The sequence below is a fragment of the Bufo bufo genome, chromosome 2, assembly GCF_905171765.1.
Source record: "Bufo bufo chromosome 2, aBufBuf1.1, whole genome shotgun sequence".
Lineage (NCBI taxonomy): Eukaryota > Metazoa > Chordata > Amphibia > Anura > Bufonidae > Bufo > Bufo bufo.
Window position 1 is genome coordinate 705,227,376 of NC_053390.1, and position 22,959 is coordinate 705,250,334.

The 22,959-nt window shown below is 45.5% G+C and overlaps 1 protein-coding gene across 1 annotated transcript in view; it reads right to left on the reverse strand.

Annotated features, from left to right (window-relative positions):
* The window catches only part of CENPU (centromere protein U), an 82,257-nt gene extending 61,335 nt beyond the window's left edge, over nt 1–20,922 (reverse strand). The window contains exons 1-3 of the mRNA XM_040418731.1: nt 20,801–20,922; nt 19,772–19,934; nt 993–1,054 (exon numbers count right to left, since the gene is read on the reverse strand). Coding sequence (XP_040274665.1) covers nt 993–1,033 — 41 coding nt within the window. The 5' untranslated portion in view covers nt 1,034–1,054; nt 19,772–19,934; nt 20,801–20,922. The remainder of the gene's footprint in view (nt 1–992; nt 1,055–19,771; nt 19,935–20,800) is intronic.
* Nucleotides 20,923–22,959: the final 2,037 nt, after the last annotated feature.

Genomic DNA, 22,959 nt, shown 5'->3' on the forward strand with positions numbered 1-22,959 from the left:
GCTGGGGTCCGACACACGGCTCTGTAGTATACACCTGAATAGGAACGAGCCGTCCCATAGAAATGAATGGGATGGCTTGTAATTACATTTGTTCACTGCTGAGATGTCAATGGCGAGCAGCTAAACAACGAAAGGAAAGGCTGCGTTCGCACAGAGCACACCTTCTCTTCAACCAGCTGATTGGCGGGATGCCGGGTGTCCTACCTCTGTCAATCTGATATTGATGACCCATCCGGAGGATAAGTCATCAATATAAAAGCCCTTTAACAAGGATCACTACTCCCGACGGGTCTTAGTAAATGCTTGCATCTCCCATATAGTTACAACTTTTCTCGGAACTCTACATTGTAAATTCCTAGAGTTAAAGGGGTTTTCTGGGAGTAAAATCCTGAAGACCTGTCCTCATAGGTCATCAATGTATGATTGTGGGGGGTCTGACAACCACGGCCTCCTCACAGCATACAAAGCATATCATCGTTCATTGTACACCGGCTGTGCTTTGTACTGCCCCCCAGGCCCAATCACTTGAAAGGAAATGAGCTGCAAATAGGTCATGTGACCAATGAACGTGATGTCACTGGCCTATGTAGAGGACGCGGCACTAACCAGAGTACTATGGCCTCCTCAAACTGCTGACTGCCGGGGTGCTGGACCATCACTGATCTGATGTTGAAGACCGATCCTGAGGATAGGTGAGCAGTATTTTACTCTTGGAAAACCTCTAATTCTACTAGAAATGTATGAATAAATTGACACCCGAGTGTTACTATTCCTCTTCTCAATACTGATTGGACAGTGTCAAGACTGTGTAAGGACACACCCCTTGACAAGGTGAATGGTCACACCCAGAAGTCAATTTAGTGATACATTTCCATGAGGAATAACAAAGGAACAGCTCAACATACATTTATAAGAAAAGATGCCCCAGCATTGTTAATAATTACTACAGCAATGATGGGTTCACTCACCACTTTACCTTTCAGTGAACTTACATTTGGTTTATAAGTTTTGATTTGTTCTCCTTGGTGGACATTTCCTGTTTAAGTCCTCACGTCTGGGAGGGAGAGATACAAAGAAGTATGTAAATACTTAGTCATGCTTAAAGGGGTTGTCTCACTTCACCAAATGGCATTTATTATGTGCAGAAAGGCAATACCAGACACTTACTAATGTATTGTTATTACCCATATTGCCTCCTTTGCTGGCTTCATTAAATTTTTCCATCAAATTATACACTGTTCATATCCATGATTACGACCACCCTGCAATCAGTGGGGGCCGTGCTTGCACACTATAGAAAAAAGTGCTGGCCTCCCTGGTGAGCGGGACCATGGCAGCTTAGATAGGCTGGTGCTTTTTCCTATAGTGTGCAAGCACGGCCCCCACTGATGGATTGCAGGGTGGTCATAACCATGGATACGAGCAGTGTATAATGTGATGGCTTGATCCCGGACATTAAGGAGGGATCCACATGGCCATTATCAGCATTGTCCCATGTAGAGGTTTATTTTCTTCACTGGGCAGAGGCTGATTTCTGCCCAGTGATTGAGATACTATTTTTAGATTGGGTTTTGGAGGGGAAAGTTTTTGCTGTGGTCACTGGGCAGAGTGGTTATTCTGCCCAGTGATGGCCGTAATTGGCTGAAGTTAAGGGGCTGTCTTTTTCCAGGGTTTCGGGTAGAGATACCCGGACCCTGGTAACAGGTGCCTGATTGGTGGGGGGGTTTAGGAGTGGGGCTATAATTGTCCTGGCTCCGCGAGCTTGCCTTTTCTCCACGCCAGCCAGTGGAGCCTGGTTCCATGTGCCACTTCTGAGGGAGGACATCCTTCTGGGAGAACTGCTGCGGAGGATGGTGCCCCGTCCTGTATCCGGGATTGCCTTCTGCAGGTCAAGTCCTCTTCCATTTCTTCTGCCCTAGAGCCTTTCTTGAGTTCAGCGGGCCCCAGTAGTTCCTGGTGACTGCGGCATACCTGGTGTCGGAGGTTCTGGTGATGATCGTTTTTTAGGATCTCGCGAGGGGAGCCGAAGGCAGAGGACGTAGAAGAGAAGATTCTCTCAGTCGACTCCTGGGCATGCTCGGCCGTGCGGTGATGGCGTCAGACACTCCAGTGCTGCGTGTCAACGGGCCGGATGCCTAGAGGGAGCGTAGTTTCCTGCGCACCGTGGATCTTCGGGACCTGGGGAGCAGTACAGCGGGTTGGCGCAGATGCCAGTCTGGGGGAGTTGAGGGACGTGCGCCCGGATTACAATTTCCTGGGCAAGAAGAGTCTGTCAGACCCCCCCCCCCTGCATCGCCTAGGACCGTCGCAGCTGCAGCACCTCAGCCTGGACCAGGTCTATAGTTGGGCGAGTGGTCTGCTGCACAGCTGGCCCCAGTTATGTCCTCTTTGTCCACTGTCCTGTCCTCTCCAAGCTTTATTCCCTTTGTCTTCTCCTTAACACCCCCTTCCTCCTCAGTCTGCATTATGTGATCCTGTCATCAGTGATGTGTCTTCTGCGTGGCTTGCGGCAGAAGGGGGGGGGGGGGGGGGGGTAAGGGATGGCGATGCAGACAGCAGTGTGGAGCAGTTATCGGTTCCACAGTGTTTGCCCGTAATTAACAGGTCTAGGGGTCTGAAAGTTGTTTGAAGGAAGTTCTACCCTGTCCTATTTCTCCTCTTGGTTTTCATCTGTCTACATTAGTTAAAGAAAAAAATATGGAATTCAGAATATGTAGATATTTTCTGTCTTGCCTGTGTCAAAGGAATTTGTCTCCAAACTGGATCGCAAGGAAGAGAGATCAGAGGATAGACGCATGTTCCTCGTTCTTTTAATAATTGGCTTCAAGTATTTTTGCCAGTGTGAAATATCCTGAGAAATGCTCGGGTTTATTTCAGCACGTGGACATTGTACTGGAAGCTTACAAAAGCTTTGGCTGGTTCCAGTATGAGAATTTCCATCAGAAATTGGCAGTTTATCCTCAGTTGTCTTGGGGTACAAAAGATGTTGGCATTTGGCTAAATCTTTTGGTTCCCCAGAAGCCTTCCCTGCCTGCTGGGGGGTTTGTTAAAGCGTGGTCTTTGCTTTGCTTACAATGAATCGCAGTGTAAATGGCCTGCGAGTTGTAAGTATAAGCACGAATGTGCATTTTGCGCCGGGAGTCAGCCTCTTTCCAGATGTTTTAGAAAGGCAAATTTGCCATCGCAACAGACGGTGAAGAAGTTTCTTTCCAAAAGCTTGGACGCCAGTAAGCTTAGCGAAAATGCTGCCATGGTTAAGCAAGTTTCCAAAGCAGTAGATAGCCGATTTGTTGACAGCTGGTTTTTCAGAAGGCTTCATTCTGCCTCCATTTTCGGGACAGGGCTATACGATGGTGAGTAATTTACCTTCTGTGCAGAGTTTCCCCGGAAGTGGTTAGATTAAAAATACAGAAAGATTGATGCTGGCAGGATTTCTGGTCCTTTTTTGGTGCGCCTTTTGAGGATTTTCGTTCATCTCCTCTGGGGGCTGTACCAAAGAAGGAGCCAAAGTCTTTTTGGATTATACTTAATTTTTCGTATCCATTTGGGAAAGCTCTGAATGATGAGATTGATAAATCCTTGTCGTGTTTGTTATGCCACGATTGATACGGCAGTTAATGTTGTTAAAGCATTTGGTAACGGGGCCTTAATGGCTAAGGCCGATATTCAGTCTGCATTTCGGCTCCTTCTAATTCACCCAGCTGCATTTAATTCATTAGGTTTTTGTTTTGAGGGCGCTTTTTATTTCTATTTCGTGTTATTTATTTTGAGGCTTTTTCCACATTTCTTGAATGCGTTGTTGCAGTGCACTCCATGAGAAGAGGCATTGTTTATTATCTGGATGACTTTTTATTTGTGGGTCCAGCGGACTCATCTGTTTGTCAGGATTTGTTGTCAGAATTTTCTTGTTTGTTCAGAGTTTGGCATTCCCTTGGCTTCTGAGAAGACTGTTACCTTCTAGTTGTGTTGAATATTTAGGGATAGTTATTTATGTGTTGGGGAGTTAGTTTACCGGAAAAAAATAAAAATAAAATGCAAAAGCAGTTTTGTTAATTAGGAAGTTTTTATTGCATCATAGTGTTACTGTTAGAGAAGTTCAATCGTTGTTAGGTCTGTTAGCGTCCCAGGTATTGCTAACAAGATTGCCGATTCTTTGTCACGTTTTCAGATAGACCGTTTTCGGAATTTGGTGTCGTCGGACGATGTTTTCGGGACTAATTTGGGCTTCGGGTTGGATTTGTTGAGTCGTTCTCTGGCTGCAGCTTTTGTTTTACAATTTTTTGGAGCTTTGCATATTGGCGAGTTGTTACTACGATCTAAACGCGGTTATTCTGGTCTGGCCCTGCAGCCTGGTTCACGGGGATCTGTCCCCTTTATCGCAGTTTCAGTTCAGGGCTGTGTTATCAAAGTGTTTAACTGAATTGGGACTTGGTGCAAAATTTTTCTCGTCTCATTCATTTTGGATCGGTGCAGCGACTGCTGCTGCACAGGCTGGTCTACATGAATCTGTTATTAGTCTAATTGGTAGGTGGTCGTCAAATAGATATCAACTTTACGTGCGGCCCCATTTATTGATGGTTTAATATTCTCATTCGTTTTGGCAGGTGAAGCTGTCTGGATTTCGGGCTACTCATATCCATTGGGCACATAGGAGGGCTGCAGAGCACTGTTATGGTGTAAATTTATCATTACCTTCGGATGCCATCAAGGTTTTCTAGGTTGGAGTTTGTGGTCTCCATTGGGCAGGTTTGATTGATCTGGTTTTACAATTGCATGATGTTTTTCCTAACCCTGACTTTCTTATTATCCATTTAGGAGGAAACGATATTGGGTGTGGCGACACTATGGACCTAGTCTACGAGATGAAAAGAACTATGACCGATTTACGTTGTCTTTTCCCAAGCACCCGTTTAATTTTTTCTGAAATTATCTCTAGGTGGTGCTGGAAAGTGTATCCCGATTTAAAATTTAAGGATAAAGTTTGGAAGCGGGTTATGTTTCGTTTTATGCTGTTACTGTGGGGTTTTTCTTTTCGTCATGTTGATTTGGAGAGTGGAGAGGCTGGCCTGTATTTTCATGATGGTACTCACCTTTCTGATATCGGTTGTGATATTTTGAACCTTAACCTTCAGACTATGGTAGAAATAGCTGTTGGTGGGGTGGGGCCCGAGCCGCTTGTTTGAAGCAGCTTGGGCCTGGTGGGTGGTTTTACATAGGTCATCCTGTGTATAGGATGTACTCTGAAGTTATTATTATTATGGTTTGAGTCTGAGTTTATGACTAGGCTCTAAAATGTTATGGTTAAGGTACTTTCACACTTGCATTTTTTTTTTTCCGGCACTGAGTTCCGTCAAGAGGAGTCAATGCCGGAAAAGAACTGATCAGGTATATCCCCATGCATTCTGAATGGAGAGTAATCCGTTCAGGATGCATCAGGATGTCTTCAGTTCAGTTATTTTGACTGATCAGGCAAAAGATAAAACCGCAGCATGCTACGTTTTTTTTTATCTCCGGCCAAAAAAACTGAAGACTTGCCTGAATGTCAGCATTTTTCCCCCCATAGGAATGTATTAGTACTGGATCCGGCATTCAAAATACCGGAATGCCGGATCTGTCCGGAATGCCGGATCAAAAAAAGGTGAAAAAAACAAATAAATGCCGGATCCGTTTTGCCGGATGACACCGGAAAGACTGATCCGGCATTTTAATGCATTTTTCTGACTGATCAGGCATTTTTAAGACTGATGAGGATCCTGATCAGTCTTACAAATGCCATTAGTTGGCATACGTTTTGCCGGATCCGGCAGGCAGTTCCGACGACGGAACTGCTTGCTGGATAACTCTACCGCAAGTGTGAAAGTACCCTTATTGGTTATTTATGAGTGAATAAACGGGACATGGCCATTGGTTTATCTCCACCCTCGTGTGTTACGTTTTTATTTATATTAATGTATATTTTTGGATGTGTGGGACATATATGCTGTATGATTGCCATGGAAAAATTAATGAAGCCAGCAAAGGAGCAATATGGACAACCACAATATATTAGTAAGTGCCTTGTATTAACTTTCTGTACATGATAGATGCCATTTCCTGAAGAGAGACAACCCATTTTAGTCTTGACTCTAATTATACAAAGAAATACACTATAAACAAAAGTAATATAAGAGGCAGCAGACAAAGCAGTCCCTTGAGAAGTAATCATCAGACAGCTCCCCCTGTACTATACATTATTGGTATGGAGTAATTTCATCTCAAAGCTGTCAAAACCGGGCTTCAATGTAAATACACGGGGCAAACATGGTGCATGCCATCTGTTCTCACACTACCATCTTCTAGCATGGCACAAATTAGTCATGAGATGTCAGGTACATAGAACCAATATGTGTTGTAGATGTATTTACTGGAAACCACTAAACCCCTCGAGTTCTATTCACAGGACAGATTCAGCAGCACAGGCGCGCCCTCTAGTGTTACAGGCTGGTCTAACAGGCGTCCGCAGTTCTATTAGATAGGGAGCGCAATTACCGCCCCAGGTCATTGCACATTGCTTATAAAGAAATGCGCTTCTTGATGAAGCATTTTGTCACAAAGCAAATATTTTTGTAAAATGGCAAAACAGCTGGAACGAATTTTTGACAGACTGGGGTTGTATCTGAAAATGGCAAACACTTTTCTACCCCATAAGCTGGTTTTGCAGCACAGAAAAATGGCAAAATGCTACTATAAAATGCCATTGTGACTAAGGGCTCATCCACACAACCGTGATTGGCCCAGGGAACAGGGTATGTGTTTCGGCTGCAGATCCCCTGACCCAAACGGACTAGGATAGTCATTTATGATACAGTCAGTTCCTATGGGATCACGGGGCTATTGCAGACTGCAGTGTACTAACATCATCATCACGGACCGCGTTTACTGGGCCGATCACTGTCATGTGCATGAGCTCTAAATGTAATCACAGTTGGCATGTTTACACCACCCTTTCCAACTTTCGAAAAGGGGCATGGTGTGGGCAGCGGCATCTGCCCTGACACATCACCATTTGCACCAGTTCTCACCTTATCACGCTGCAGCAGTCCCTTCTCTCTTCACAGAATGGGACCTGCTGAAGGTGCGCGATGACGTCACTGCGCGTGCCCGCGTGGTTACGTCACCACGCAGATCGCAGGTCCTGCTCAATGAAGAGAGAAGAGACTGCCGCACTACGAGCAAGTGGATGAGGCGATTATATATATTTTTTAACCCCTAAATGGCCTGTGTACCCGCTTTTAACAGCCGTTAGATGGGTGCACTCCTGTCAATCGGCCGTTAAAAATGGTCCTATTGATTTCAATAGGGTCAGTCCGGCCGTAAAAACAGCCAAAAATAGGACATGTCCTATTTTTGGATGGATGCTATTCACTGGCCGTTAAAAGAACGGCCATGTGAATAGCCCCATAGACTTTCACTGGTGCTAAAAATGGCCGTGTGACGGCCGTTACTTAGGGTACTTTCACACTTGCGGCAGGACGGATCCGACAGGCTGTTCACCCTGTCGGATCCGTCCTTCCGCTATTTCGCCGTGCCGCCGATCCGTCCCCATTGACTATAATGGGGACGGGGCGGAGCTCCGGCGCAGCACGGCAGTTCGCGTCGAGAGGACGCCGGACTAAAAAGTCGGACATGCAGGACTTTTAGTCCGGCAGCCTTTCGTCGTGCACTGCCGTGCCGGAGCTCCGCCCCATCCCCATTATAGTTAATGGGGACGGAGCCGTGGTCCGGCAGGCATGGCGAAATGGCGGAAGGACGGATCCGACAGGGTGAACAGCCTGTCGGATATGTCCTGCCGCAAGTGTGAAAGTAGCCTTATTCTTATCCATTTTGTGGGCAAGAATAGGCTTTTTTTTTTACAGTAGGACCTGTGAAATTGAGGGATGCACACGGACCTTATCCGTATTTGGCAGACTGCAAAACAGATAGTTGTGTGCACAAATCTATACAGATAACAAACTGCTGTATATTTAACCCTTTCAGGACCCTGCCATTTTTCACCATTCTGCCCAGGCCATTTTTCGCAAGTCTGACATGTGTCACTTTATGTGGTGATAACTTTAAAACGATTGTTTTCTCGTCACATATTGTACTTCATGACAGTGGTAAAATGGAGTCAAAATATTTCATTTTTATTTATAAAAAAAATACCAAATTTACCCAAAAAATTTTAAAAAAATATTCCATTTATCTACTTTTATAATAGTAATACCTTCAAAAATAGTTATTACTTTACATTCCCCATATGTCTACTTCATGTTGGGATCATTTTGTGAATGCCATTTTATTTTTTGGGGACGTTACAAGGCTTAGAAGTTTAGAAGCAAATCTTGAAATTTTTCTGAAAATTTCCAAAACACACTTTTTAACCTCTTAAGGACATAGGGCGTACAGGGACGCCCTTGACCTGTGTGAAGTTGGCACCCCATGTTCTTAAATTTTAAAAAGAAATACACCATTCGTTTGTGCTGCGTTTGTGCTGGTTTGTGCCGCAAAAATGAACGTTTGTGCCGGTTCGGTTTCCGAGATATTGCGCGTTAGATTTTTATGAAGCCCCGCCCATTTTCCACCCCATGTTCTTAAATTTAAAAAATAAATACACCATTCGTTTGTGCTGCGTTTGTGCTGGTTTGTGCTGCAAAAATGAACGTTTGCGCCGCTTTGGTTTCCGAGATATTGCGCGCTTGATTTTCTGAAACCCCGCCCATTTTCCACCCCATGTTCTTAAATTTCAAAAATAAATACACCATTCGTTTGTGCTCCGTTTGTGCTGGTTTGTGCCGCAAAAATGAACGTTTGTGCCGCTTTGGTTTCCGAGATATTGCGCGCTTGATATGCTGAAACCCCGCCCACTTTCCACCCCATGTTTTTAAATTTCAAAAAGAAATACACCATTCGTTTGTGCTGCGTTTGTGCTGGTTTGTGCCGCAAAAATGAACGTTTGCGCCGCTTTGGTTTCCGAGATATTGCGCGTTAGATTTTTATGAAACCCCGCCCATTTTCCACCCCATGTTCTTAAATTTCAAAAAGAAATACACCATTCGTTTGTGCTCCGTTTGTGCTGGTTTGTGCCGCAAAAATGAACATTTGTGCCGCTTTGGTTTCCGAGATATTGCGCGCTTGATATGCTGAAACGCCGCCCACTTTCCACCCCATGTTCTTAAATTTCAAAAAGAAATACACCATTCGTTTGTGCTGCGTTTGTGCTGGTTTGTGCTGCAAAAATGAACATTTGCGCAGCTTTGGTTTCCGAGATATTGCGCGCTTGATTTGCTGAAACCCCGCCCACTTTCCACCCCATGTTTTTAAATTTCAAAAAGAAATACACCATTCGTTTGTGCTGCGTTTGTGCTGGTTTGTGCCGCAAAAATGAACGTTTGTGCCGCTTTGGTTTCCGAGATATTGCGCGCTTGATTTGCTGAAACCCCGCCCACTTTCCACCCCATGTTCTTAAATTTCAAAAGGAAATACACCATTAGTTTGTGCTGGTTTGTGCTGCAAAAATTAACGTTTGCGCCGCTTTGGTTTCCGAGATATTGCACGCTTGATTTGCTGAAACCCCGCCCACTTTCCACCCCATGTTTTTAACCCTGACCCTAGACCCCCCCAGGTGTGCTGCAGCTTGCCCCCCTCACGCTCTTAGCGTCCGGCCACTGTTAGCGCATCGCACACCCTACCGCTGATCAACTTTGGACGGTTGATCGGTGAGTTAGAATTTTTTTGAAAAAATAATTCACATTTTTTGTCTTTTTTTTTTTGTCTGTTAGGTTTAGGATAGGTTTGCGAACACCCGTCCCCCCACACACACGCACACCAAATAAAGTTTATCACGCACACACACACTCCCCTATGGCCCGCCGGATGTTCTCGGCTGAGGAGGCATACGCCCAGCTTGCCTCCGAGTCCGAGAGCCCCAGTGAGGACGAGGATGACCCCACTTTCCTTTTGTCATCCGCGTCCTCCTCATCATCTAGTGATGATGATGAGACCCCAAGGCGGCGGAGACACCGCCAGGCGGAGCAAGGGGACCGCCATTCTAGGGACCCTGTGGCCCACACTAGTACGAGAAGCTCTGGGGCTCGTACTAGTTTTCCGGCCCACCAGTTAAGTCCACTGGAGCCCCCTACTTGTCTGGTATACCCCAGAGCGTTTTGAGCCCGTGATTCTTGATTTTGTAGGCCAACCAGGAATCCAGATTTCCACAGTGGGCTTCACTGAATACGGCTACTTTAGTCTTTTTTTCAGTGACCACTTTGTGAATCTGATGTTGGAGCAGACGAACCTGTACGCCCAACAGTTCATTGCTCAACACCCAGGCTCCTTTTTGGCTAGGCCCGGTGGCTGGACTCCGGTCTGTGCAGCCAAGATGAGGACGTTTTGGGGCCTCGTGCTGCATATGGGCCTAGTCAAGAAACCTAGTGTCAGGCATTACTGGAGTGGGGACGTCCTTTACCAGACCCCCCTTTACAGTACGGCCATGACACGTACCCGGTTTGAGGCCATCCGGAAATGCCTGCATTATGCAGATAATGCAGCATGTCCCCCCCAAGGTGATCCTGCCTATGACTGCCTGTACAAAATCAGGCCGGTCATCGATCATTTTGGGGCCAAATTTGTGCAGGCCTAAGTACCTGGAAGGGAGGTCGCGGTTGATGAGTCTCTCATTGCTTTCAAGGGGAGACTCATTTTCCGCCAGTATGTTCCCTCTAAGCGGGCGAGGTATGGCGTGAAGCTGTACAAACTTTGCGAGAGTACCTCAGGGTACACTTACAAGTTTCGTGTGTACGAGGGGCGAGATTCCCGTATTCAACCCCCAGAATGTCCCCCCACTCTGGGTGTTAGCGGGAAACTTGTATGGGACCTTATGCACCCACTGCTAGATAAGGGTTACCACTTGTACGTGGATAACTTTTATACTAGTATCCCCTTGTTCCTGTCCCTCGCCGACCAGATCCTGGCAACACAGGGACATTCCTTCAGTTCTATGAGGCAGTCCTCAAGGACCTGATCTTTTCTGACCGGGAAAGAGCAGGCCGGAGTACCTCGGGAACTGGAGACGCCCGGATCGTCCCTGGCCAACACTTTCCAGGTGTGGTCCCCCATACTGGAAAGAAGGGACGGACTCAAAAAAGGTGCAGAGTGTGTCACAGGAAGGGGATACGGAAGGACACCACTACTCAGTGTGACATGTGCCCTCTTCATCCGGGCCTCTGCATTATTGGTTGCTTCAGGGAGTACCACACTTCCATGGAGTACTAAATTTATGTTCCCCTTCCCCAATTTAGCCACTGACAATTGGATAAAAAACTATGGTTCTCAGACTTGAGACACTAAAACGGAAAAAAAAAAATTCTAAAATATTTAGTAAAACTAAAATAAATAAAAAAAGTTGACATCTAGGGTATCGCCGCGTCTGTAAGTATCTGCTCTATAAAAATACCCCATGACCTAACCCCTCGGATGAACATGGTCAAAAAAGAAAATAAAAACGGTGCAACGCGATGTAAGGTGACAAAAAAAACTTTTTTTTGCGCCGTTTTTATTTTATTTTTTGACCGTGTTCATCTGAGGGGTTAGGTCATGGGGTATTTTTATAGAGCAGATTCTTACGGACGCGGCGATACCTAATATGTCTACTTTTTTATTTATTTTAGTTTTACTAAATATTTTTTAAAAAATATTTTTTTCATTTTAGTGTCTCAAGTCTGAGAACCATAGTTTTTTATCCGATTGTCAGTGGCTAAATTGGGGAAGGGGAACATAAATTTAGTACCCCATGAAAGTGTGGTACTCCCTGAAGCAACCGTCAATGCAGAGGCCCGGATGATCGGGGCACGTGTCACACTGAGTAGTGGTGTCCTTCCGTATTCCCTTCCTGTGACACACTCTGCACCTTTTTTGGGTCCGTCCCTTCTTTCCAGTATGGGGGACCACACCTGGAAAGTGTTGGCCAGGGACGATCCGGGCGCCTCCAGTTCCCGAGGTACTCCGGCCTGCTCTTTCCCGGTCAGAAAAGATCAGGTCCTTGAGGACTGCCTCATAGAACTGAAGGAATGTCCCTGTGCTGCCAGCGCTCTGGGACAGCACAAAAGAGTTGTACAAGGCAACCTGCACCAAGCAGACCGCAACTTTTTTGCACCATGCCCGGGTTTTGCGCATGGCGTTATATGGCTTGAGAACTTGATCAGATAGATAAACTCCTCCCATATACCGATTGCAGTCGACGATGCAATCGGGCTTGAGGACCGTTGCCGAGGTACCTCGCACAGGGACAGGGGTGATGCCGTTACCGTGAATTGTGGACAGTACAAGGACATCCCTCTTGTCCTTATATCTGACCAGCAACAGGTTTCCACTGGTAAGGGCACGGGTCTCACCCCTGGGGATAGGTACCTGGAGGGGGTGGGTAGGGAGGCTGCGTTGATTTTTCCGCACGGTCCCACAAGCGGACGTGGATCTGGCGGCGAGGGACTGGAACAAGGGGATACTAGTATAAAATTTTTCCACGTACAGGTGGTAACCCTTATCTAGCAGTGGGTGCATAAGGTCCCACACAAGTTTCCCGCTAACACCCAGAGTGGGGGGACATTCTGGGGGTTGAATACGGGAATCTCGCCCCTCGTACACACGAAACTTGTAAGTGTACCCTGAGGTACTCTCGCAAAGTTTGTACAGCTTCACACCATACCTCGCCCGCTTAGAGGGAACATACTGGCGGAAAATGAGTCTCCCATTGAAAGCAATGAGAGACTCATCAACCGCGACCTCCCTTCCAGGTACATAGGCCTGTACAAATTTGGCCCCAAAGTGATCGATGACCGGCCTGATTTTGTACAGGCGGTCATATGCAGGATCACCTTGGGGGGGACATGCTGCATTATCTGCATAATGCAGGCATTTCCGGATGGCCTCAAACCGGGAGCGTGTCATGGCCGTACTGTAAAGTGGGGCCTGGTAGAGGACGTCCCCACTCCAGTAATGCCTGACACTAGGTTTCTTGACTAGGCCCATATGCAGTACGAGGCCCCAAAACGTCCTCATCTTGGCTGCACAGACCGGAGTCCAGCCACCGGGCCTGGCCAAAAAGGAGCCCGGGTGTTGAGCGGCGAACTGTTGGGCGTACAGGTTCGTCTGCTCCAACATCAGATTCACAAAGTGGTCACTGAAAAAAAGACTAAAGTAGTCGTATTCAGTGAAGCCCACTGTGGAAATCTGGATTCCTGGTTGGCCTACGAAATCAGGAATCACGGGCTCAAAACGCTCTGGGGTATACCAGACAAGTTCACCGGTAGGGGGCTCCGGTGGGCCGGAAAACTAGTACGAGCCCCAGAGCTTCTCGTACTAGTGTGGGCCACAGGGTCCCTAGCATAGAGTTCCGTCGTCGGGGCTCTATGCCGGAAGAATCCTGATCAGTTTTATCCTAATGCATTCTGAATGGAGAGAAATCCGTTCAGGAAGCATCAGGATGTCTTCAGTTCCGGAACGGAACGTTTTTTGGCCGGAGAAAATACCGCAGCATGCTGCGCTTTTTGCTCCGGCCAAAAATCCTGAAGACTTGCCGCAAGGCCGGATCCGGAATGAATGCCCATTGAAAGGCATTGATCTGGATCCGGCCTTAAGCTAAACGTCGTTTCGGCGCATTGCCGGACCCGACATTGAGTGGTTACCATGGCTGCCGGGACGCTAAAGTCCTGGCAGCCATGGTAAAGTGTAGCGGGGAGCGGGGGAACAGCATACTTACCGTCCGTGCGGCTCCCCGGGCGCTCCAGAGTGACGTCAGGGCGCCCCAAGCGCATGGATCACGTGATCACATGGACACGTCATCCATGCGCATGGGGCGCTCTGACGTCATTCTTGAGCGCCCCGGGAGCCGCACGGACTGTAAGTATACCGCTCCCCCGCTCCCCGCTCCTACTATGGCAACCAGGACTTTAATAGCGTCCTGGGTGCCATAGTAACACTGAAAGCATTTTGAAGACGGCTCCGTCTAAAAATGCTTTCAGTACACTTGCGTTTTTCCGGATCCGACGGGCACCTCCGGCAACGGAAGTGCACACCGGATCCCAACAACGCAAGTGTGAAAGAGGCCTTAAAAACATGGGGTGGAAAGTGGGCGGGGTTTCAGCAAATCAAGCACGCAATATTTCGGAAACCAAAGCGGCGCAAACGTTAATTTTTGCGGCACAAACCAGCACAAACGAATGGTGTATTTCTTTTTTAAATGTAAAACATGGGGTGGAAAGTGGGCGGGGTTTCAGCAAATCAAGCGTGCAATATCTCGGAAACCAAAGCGGCGCAAACGTTCATTTTTGCGGCACAAACCAGCACAAACGGAGCACAAACGAATGGTGTATTTCTTTTTGCAATTTAAAAACATGGGGTGGAAAGTGGGCGGGGTTTCAGCATATCAAGCGCGCAATATCTCGCAAACCAAAGCGGCACAAACGTTCATTTTTGCGGCACAAACCAGCACAAACGCAGCACAAACGAATGGTGTATTTCTTTTTGAAATTTAAGAACATGGGGTGGGAAATGGGCGGGGTTTCAGAAAATCAAGCGCGCAATATCTCGGAAACCAAAGCGGCGCAAACGTTCATTTTTGCGGCACAAAACAGCACAAACGCAGCACAAACGAATGGTGTATTTATTTTTGAAATTTAAGAACATGGGGTGGAAAATGGGCGGGGTTTCAGAAAATCAAGCGCGCAATATCACGGAAACCAAAGCGGCGCAAACGTTCATTTTTGCAGCACAAACGAATGGTGTATTTCTTTTTGAAATTTAAGAACATGGGGTGGAAAATGGGCGGGGTTTCATAAAAATCTAACGCGCAATATCTCAGGAACCGAACCGGCACAAACGTTCATTTGTGCGGCACAAACCAGCACAAACGCAGCACAAACGAATGGAGTATTTATTTTTGAAATTTAAAAACATGGGGTGGAAAGTGGGCGGGGTTTCAGCATATCAAGCGCGCAATATCTCGGAAACCAAAGCGGCACAAACGTTCATTTTTGCGGCACAAACCAGCACAAACGCAGCACAAACGAATGGTGTATTTATTTTTGAAATTTAAGAACATGGGGTGGAAAGTGGGCGGGGTTTCAGAAAATCAAGCGCGCAATATCTCGGAAACCAAAGCGGCGCAAACGTTCATTTTTGCAGCACAAACCAGCACAAACGGAGCACAAACGAATGGTGTATTTATTTTTGAAATTTAAGAACATGGGGTGGAAAATGGGCGGGGCTTCATAAAAATCTAACGCGCAATATCTCAGCAACCGAACCGGCACAAACGTTCATTTTTGCGGCACAAACCAGCACAAACGCAGCACAAACGAATGGAGTATTTATTTTTGAAATTTAAAAACATGGGGTGGAAAGTGGGCGGGGTTTCAGAAAATCAAGCGCGCAATATCTCGGAAACCAAAGCGGCGCAAACGTTCATTTTTGCAGCACAAACCAGCACAAACGCAGCACAAACGAATAGTGTATTTATTTTTGAAATTTAAGAACATGGGGTGGAAAATGGGCGGGGCTTCATAAAAATCTAACGCGCAATATCTCAGGAACCGAACCGGCACAAACGTTCATTTTTGCGGCACAAACCAGCACAAACGCAGCACAAACGAATGGTGTATTTATTTTTGAAATTTAAGAACATGGGGTGCCAACTTCACACAGGTACGCCCTTGTGCCCTGGTACTTAAGGACACAGGGCGTACATGTACGCCCTGTGTATTTTCGATCACTGCCGTGCGGCTGGCAGTGATCGGAACCCGGTGCCTGCTCAAATCATTGAGCAGGCACCTAGGCTAAATGCGCGGGGGGGTCCCGTGACCCCCCCATGTCGGCGATCGCGGCAAACCGCAGGTCAATTCAGACCTGCGGTTTGCTGCGATTTCTGCAGTTTCTGGTCCCCGCGGTCCCTGACCGCGGGGTTTAGAAACTTTATATGCCTAAAAAAACGTTTTATTCACCCCCCCCCCTGCACCCCCGAATGATTTTATGGTGGCGGGAGGTGCAGGGGGAGGGTTGCGGGCGGTGCGGGAGGCGGGCGGTGCGGCAGGCGGGATTGCGATCCCCCGCCCGCCTCCCCTTGTATAATCGTTGGTTTCTAGTGGGTATACCAGGGTGCCAGCACATTGCTGGCACCCTGGTATAAACGGCTGACATCTGCGATGCGATGTCAGCCGTTTAACCCTTTCCATACAGCGGTCCGTACAGACCGCTGTATGGAAAAGGTTAACAGCGCAGGGAGCTCCCTCCCTCTCCCATCGGGGGGCTGCTGTGCCTTTGCAGCCCCCCGATGGGGAGGGAGAGAGCCCCCAGACAGCCCCCCGACAGATCCCCTCCTTACCCTTCCCCGTCTGCGAAGTTCTGACCAGAACTGAGCAGACGGGGAAGCTTCCCATGGCAACAGGACGCCTCTCAGGCGTCCTGCTGTCCATGGTGCTGAACAGATCTGTGCTGAAGGCATAGATCTGTTCAGTGTAAGTAAAATACAGTGCAGTACAATATATATTGTACTGTACTGTATTATACAGACATCAGACCCACTGGATCTTCAAGAACCAAGTGGGTCTGGGTAAAAAAAAAGTGAATAAAAGCGAAAGAAAAAAGTAAAAAATCAAAAAACACATTTATCACTGATAAAAAATGAAAAAAATAAAATTCCCTACACATGTTTGGTATCGCCGCGTCCGTAACGACCTGATCTATAAAACGGTCATGTTACTTTACCCGAACGGTGAACGCCATAAAAATAAAAAATAAAAAACTATGATGAAATTGAAATTTTGCCCACCTTACTTCCCAAAAAAGGTAATAAAAGTGATCAAAAAAGTCGCATGTACGCCAAAATTGTAACAATCAAACCGTCATCATCATCCCGCAAAAATCATACCCTACCCAAGATAATCGCCCAAAAAGTGAAAAAACTATGGCTCTTAGACTATGGAAACACTAAAACATGATTTTTTTGGTTTCAAAAATGAAATCATTGTGTAAAACTTACATAAATAAAAAAAAAGTATACATATTAGGTATCGCCGCGTCCGTATCGCCCGGCTCTATAAAAATATCACATGAGCTAACCCCTCAGATGACCACCGTAAAAAAATAAAAATAAAAACGGTGTAAAAAAAGCAATTTTTTGTCATCTTACGTCACAAAAAGTGTAATAGCAAGCAATCAAAAAGTCATACGCACCCCAAAATAGATGCCAATCAAACCGTCATCTCATCCCGCAAAAAATGAGACCCTACTTAAGATAATCGCCCAAAAACTGAAAAAACTATGGCTCTTAGACTATGGAGACACTAAAACATTTTTTTTGTTTTAAAAATGAAATCATTGTGTAAAACTTACATAAATAAAAAAAAATTGTATACATATTAGGTATCGCCGCGTCCGTGACAACCTGCTCTATAAAATTACCACATGATCTAACCTGTCAGATGAATGTTGTAAATAACAAAAAAAAAAACGGTGCCAAAAAAGCTATTTCTTGTTAACTTGCCGCACAAAAAGTGTAATATAGAGCAACCAAAAATCATATGTACCCTAAACTAGTACCAACAAAACTGCCAACCTATCCCGTAGTTTCTAAAATGGGGTCACTTTTTTGGAGTTTCTACTCTAGGGGTGCATCAGGGGGGCTTCAAATGGGACATGGTGTAAAAAAAAACTGTCCAGCAAAACCTGCCTTCCAAAAACCGTATGGCATGCCTTTCCTTCTGCGCCCTGCCGTGTGCCCGTACAGTAGTTTACGGCCACATATGGGGTGTTTCTGTAAACTACAGAATTAGGGCCATAAATAATGAGCTTTGTTTGGCTGTTAACCCTTGCTTTGTAACTGGAAAAAAAATATTAAAATGGAAAATCTGCCAAAAAAGTGAAATTTTGAAATTGTATCTCTATTTTCCATTAAATCTTGTGCAACACCTAAAGGGTTAACAAAGTTTGTAAAATCAGTTTTGAATACCTTGAGGGGTGTAGTTTCTTAGATGGGGTTACTTTTATGGAGTTTATAATCTAGGGGTGCATCAGGGGGGCTTCAAATGGGACATGGTGCCAAAAAAACAGTCCAGCAAAATCAGCCCTCCAAAAACCAAACGGCGCACCATTCACTCTACGCCCCGCTGTGTGCCCGTATAGTAGTTTACGGCCACATATGGGGTGTTTCTGTAAACAGCAGAGTCAGGGCAATAAAGATACAGTCTTGTTTGGCTGTTAACCCTTGGTTTGCTAGTGGAAAAAATGGGTTAAAATGAAAAATTATACAAAAAAATGAAATTCTCAAATTTCCTCCCCATTTGCCAATAACTCTTGTGCAACACCTAAAGGGTTAACAACGTATGCAAAATCAGTTTTGAATACCTTGAGGGGTGTAGTTTCTTAGATGGGGTCATTTTTGGGTGGTTTCTATAATGTAAGCCTCGCAAAGTGACTTGAGACCTGAACTGGTCCCTAAAAATTGAGTTTTTGTAAATTTCTGAAAAATTTCAAGATTTGCTTCTAAACTTCTAAGCCTTATAACATACCCAAAAAATAAAATATCATTCCCAAAACAATTCAAACATGAAGTAGACATATGGGGAATGTAAATTCATCACAATTTTTGGGGGTATTACTATGTATTACAGAAGTAGAGAAACTGAAACTTGCAAATTTTTTGGTGCAAAAAAAAATATTTTTTTGACTCCATTTTACCAGTGTCATGAAGTACAATATGTGACGAAAAAACAATCTCAGAACGGCCTGGATAAGTCAAAGCGTTTTATAGTTATCAGCACTTAAAGGGACTCTGGTCAGATTTTCAAAAAATGGCCTGGTCCTAAGGTGTAAAAAGGCTGTGTCCTTAAGGGGTTAAGGACCAGTTCAGGTCTGAAGTCACTTTGTGAGGCTTACATAATAGAAGCCACCCAAAAACGACCCCATTTTAGAAACGACACCCCTCAAGGTATTCAAAACTGATTTTACAACTTTGTTAACCGTTTAGGTGTTCAAAAAAAAAAAATCATATTTTGTATATTTTCTGGTACAGGAAATACGCTTTTTCGTCTCCCCCCACCCCAAAAAATTTCTTGCGCAGGCGCAGTGAATGTCTGACCGCTCCCTGCACAGACATCTCCACTGCGCCGATGATGTCAGAGTGCTCCGAGGAACAGACGACGCCCAGCAGCAAGCAGTGGAGATGTCTGTGCAGGGAGCGGTCAGACATTCACTGCGCCTGCGCGGAATACAGACGCGCACGGCGCAGGCGCGAGAATTCGTCCGCTGGCTCAGAGGGAGGATCGCATTCCAGAGGAGATGAGCGGGCTGGAGGGACGCGCTGGGCGGCATTTTGTGTGAGTAGACGGAGCCTCTAGGTGCTGAAGAGACGCCCGCATAGCACCTAGGGGCTCATTAGCATATCAATAAAAGTTCGTTTTTTAGGCAAACGGCTGCACACATAGGTATTATAATAGCATTGTTTGGTAGAGCAGACACTAGCGGATCGCTAGGGTCTGACAGCTAATTATGTCAAAACGAAGTGGTAGAAACCCTTTAACATTTGCCGTACACTTCACGCAAAGTGGTTTAGAGCCACAAGTAGAAAGTCATTTAGAGCATATGCCACGTTTTCTGGTTTTAGGCCTTACTGAGGCAGTTGGATCCTTGTCTCTCTGAAAGTGTAAGGGAGAGAAGGATGAGCAGAAAAATACTCATAATGGTCATAAGTCAGGTTACTCACTGGGCCCTGTGTACCAGCAGGCTCTGCAGCAGAGCTTGGGGTGGCAGGGGCACTAATTTCCTCTGTTGGCCCGTCCACAAGCTGATGTTTGATTCCAGCTTGCCTATTTTGTGACTCTGAATCTTGACGTTTCGGTTACTTCAGACCTTGGTCACATAAGTCACTAATGAAAAAAGGAACATGAATTCATTAGTCAGAGGCAAATGTTATGTGTAGGGATGAGCGAATCGATTTCAGATGAAACATCCAAAGTCTATTCCCATAAAACTTAGTTCTAATAGCTCCTGCTTCTTACAGTATTAGAATGTATTGGCTCCGATGAGCCGAAGTTATTGCTTCGCGAAGTCTCGTTAGACTTCGCATAATAACTTCATAAATCAATTTGTACTGTAAAAAACTATTTCCCGAACTCCGGTTTGGTTCCAAGTGGTACCATGGAACCGAACCAAAGTTCGGGAAATGTTTTTTTACAGTACAAATTAATTAATAAAGTTATTATGCGAAGTCTCACGAGACTTCGCGAAGCAATAACTTCGGCTCATCGGAGCCAATACATTCTAATACTGTAAGAAGCAGGAGCTATTAGAACTAAGTTTTATGGGAATAGACTTCGGATGTTTCATCTGAAGTCGATTCGCTCATCCCTAGTTATGTTATATAATAAGGTAGTCATATTGCTAATTATAGCTGAGACCGATGTGTAAAAAAGAGATTGGAAGATATAGGTCTAAGTCTATATGGACGTGTCGATGAGGGGCTCTAATGTGTAACCAAAGCTGGAGAAGCAGCCGAGGTGTATAATGTGCTACTGATGTAAAGATATATCAAGTAGATGTCCCAGGAGGTGTATATGAGGTGTAAAGTACATGTCCCCAAAAAGTATGGGACAAGCCAAAAATAACAAAGCAATGGAGAATGTGGGGTCATCTTATTATAGACAAGTGACACAAAGTGATAAACAATAGTATGCTGCCATGTGGAGTATATCAATTGGTTGAGGGCAACCCCAGAGCCGGCAGAGAAACTTACCAAGAGTAGGGTGACGGTGTTTCAGGAGGACCCCCGTTATACTGCGCGCCAGTGTGGAAGAAAGCGCCGGTGACAGCGTCTAAGCAGGAGCAGTGCGCCTGCGTAACGCGCGAGATCTCGCGGGACTTCGGGAGTGTTGTGGAATAGACTGGGCGTGAGGCTAGACGGAGACTCACTGAAACTGGCGCGGCCATGTTGGGTCTGGGAAAGGATAAGGGGGAAAAAAAAGTTGGAGATTGCTGTAGTGAGTGGTTATAGTGTGAACTGATAGGCGGTGTGTGAGTGTGAGAAAGAGGGGAAAGAAAAGGGGAATAAAGAAGAGGACATGGTGGCAAATGTGTGTGATGGTGTAGGAGGCAGGGAAGGGAGAAGAAAAGGAGAAAAAAAAGGGGAGCAAGAGAAAAAGAAGGAAAAAAGGGGGAAGTGTGTTAGAGAAGGGTGTGTGTGAAAAAATGTGAGTGAAGGACTAAATGAGAAAAAAGGAGTGAAAAGTGAAGATAAAAGTAAAAATAGAAAAATAAAATATAAATTTAAAATATTAACAAAAAAGAAAAAGAAAAAAATGAAAAAATAATAGAGGAAATAAATAATAACAAAAAATAATGACTGAAAATAAACAATGAAATAAAAAGGAAAAGGAAGAAAGAAAAGAAAGGAGAGTGTGTCATGTGGAGTGTGTGGGGACCAGGGAAAAGAAAAGAGAAGACAGGCCGGTCTGGGGGGCCTACTACCTCTGGGGTCCCACGGAGGATCAATGGGTCTGGAGAGTAAAACGTAGAACGTTAGTTACATAGTAACAGTTTAAAAGAGGAAGTAAAAAAAAAAAAAACACTGTGAAATAGAAGCCAATTTTCCCTACTTAGGCCATCACACGAGCGTGACGGATTAGGTCAGGATGCGTTCAGTGAAACTCGCACATTTTGCAAGCAAGTTCAGTCAGTTTTGTCTGCGATTTGCGGGTGCAATCCGTTTTGATGCGTTTTTCACGCGCGTGATAAAAAAACAGAAGGTTTACAAACAACATCTCTTAGCAACCATCAGTGAAAAACGCATTGCTTCCGCAAGTGAAAAACGCAGAATATCGAGCATGCTGTGATTTTCACGCAACGCAGAAGTGATGCGTGAAAAATAACGCTCATGCACACAGACCCATTGAAATGAATAGGTCAGGATTTAGTGCGGGTTCAGATCATGCATTGCACCCGCACGGAAAACTCACACGACGACATTTGTCACATGACATTTTGTCGCACCAATGTTGCGCGACAATTTTTATAATGATAGTCTATGGTGTCGCACTGCAACATGCAACAATCGCAAAAAATCCATTCGAAATTGATTTTACTGCGACTGTCGCGTCGCAGTCGCAGAATGTCACATGTTGCAGTGTGACACCATAGTCTATCATAAAAATTGTCGCTCGACATTGGTGCGACAAATGTTGCAGTGTAGTTTTGCCCTATGTGTCGCGCAACTTATGTCGTCATGTAGACCCAGCCTAAAAGGGGCCTTAAGGGGAAAAAAATTCCTTCCCGACTCCAATCAGGCAATAAGAATAACTCCCTGGATCAACGACCCCTCTCTAGTAGCTATAGCCTGTAATATTATTACACTCCAGAAATACATCCAGGCCCCTCTTGAATTCCTTTATTGTACTCACCATCACCACCTCCTCAGGCAGAGAGTTCCATAGTCTCACTGCACTTACCGTAAAGAATCCTCTTCTATGTTTGTGTACAAACCTTCTTTCCTCCAGACGCAGAGGATGTCCCCTAGTCACAGTCACAGTCCTGGGGATAAATAGATGATGGGAGAGATCTCTGTACTGACCCCTGATATATTTATACATAGTAATTAGATCTCCCCTCAGTCGTCTTTTTTCTAAAGTGAATAACCCTAATGTTGATAATCTTTCAGGGTACTGTAGTTGTCCCATTCCAGTTATTACTTTAGTTTCCCTCCCCTGTACCCTCTCCAGCTCTGCTATGTCTGCCTTGTTTACAGGAGCCCAGAACTGTACACAGTACTCCATGTGTAGTGATTTGTTCAGTGACAAGACTATGTTCTCATCACGGGTATCTATGCCACTTTTGATGCAACCCATTATCATATTGGCCTTGGCAGCAGCTGCCTTGCTGTTCACTAAAATTCCTAGGTCC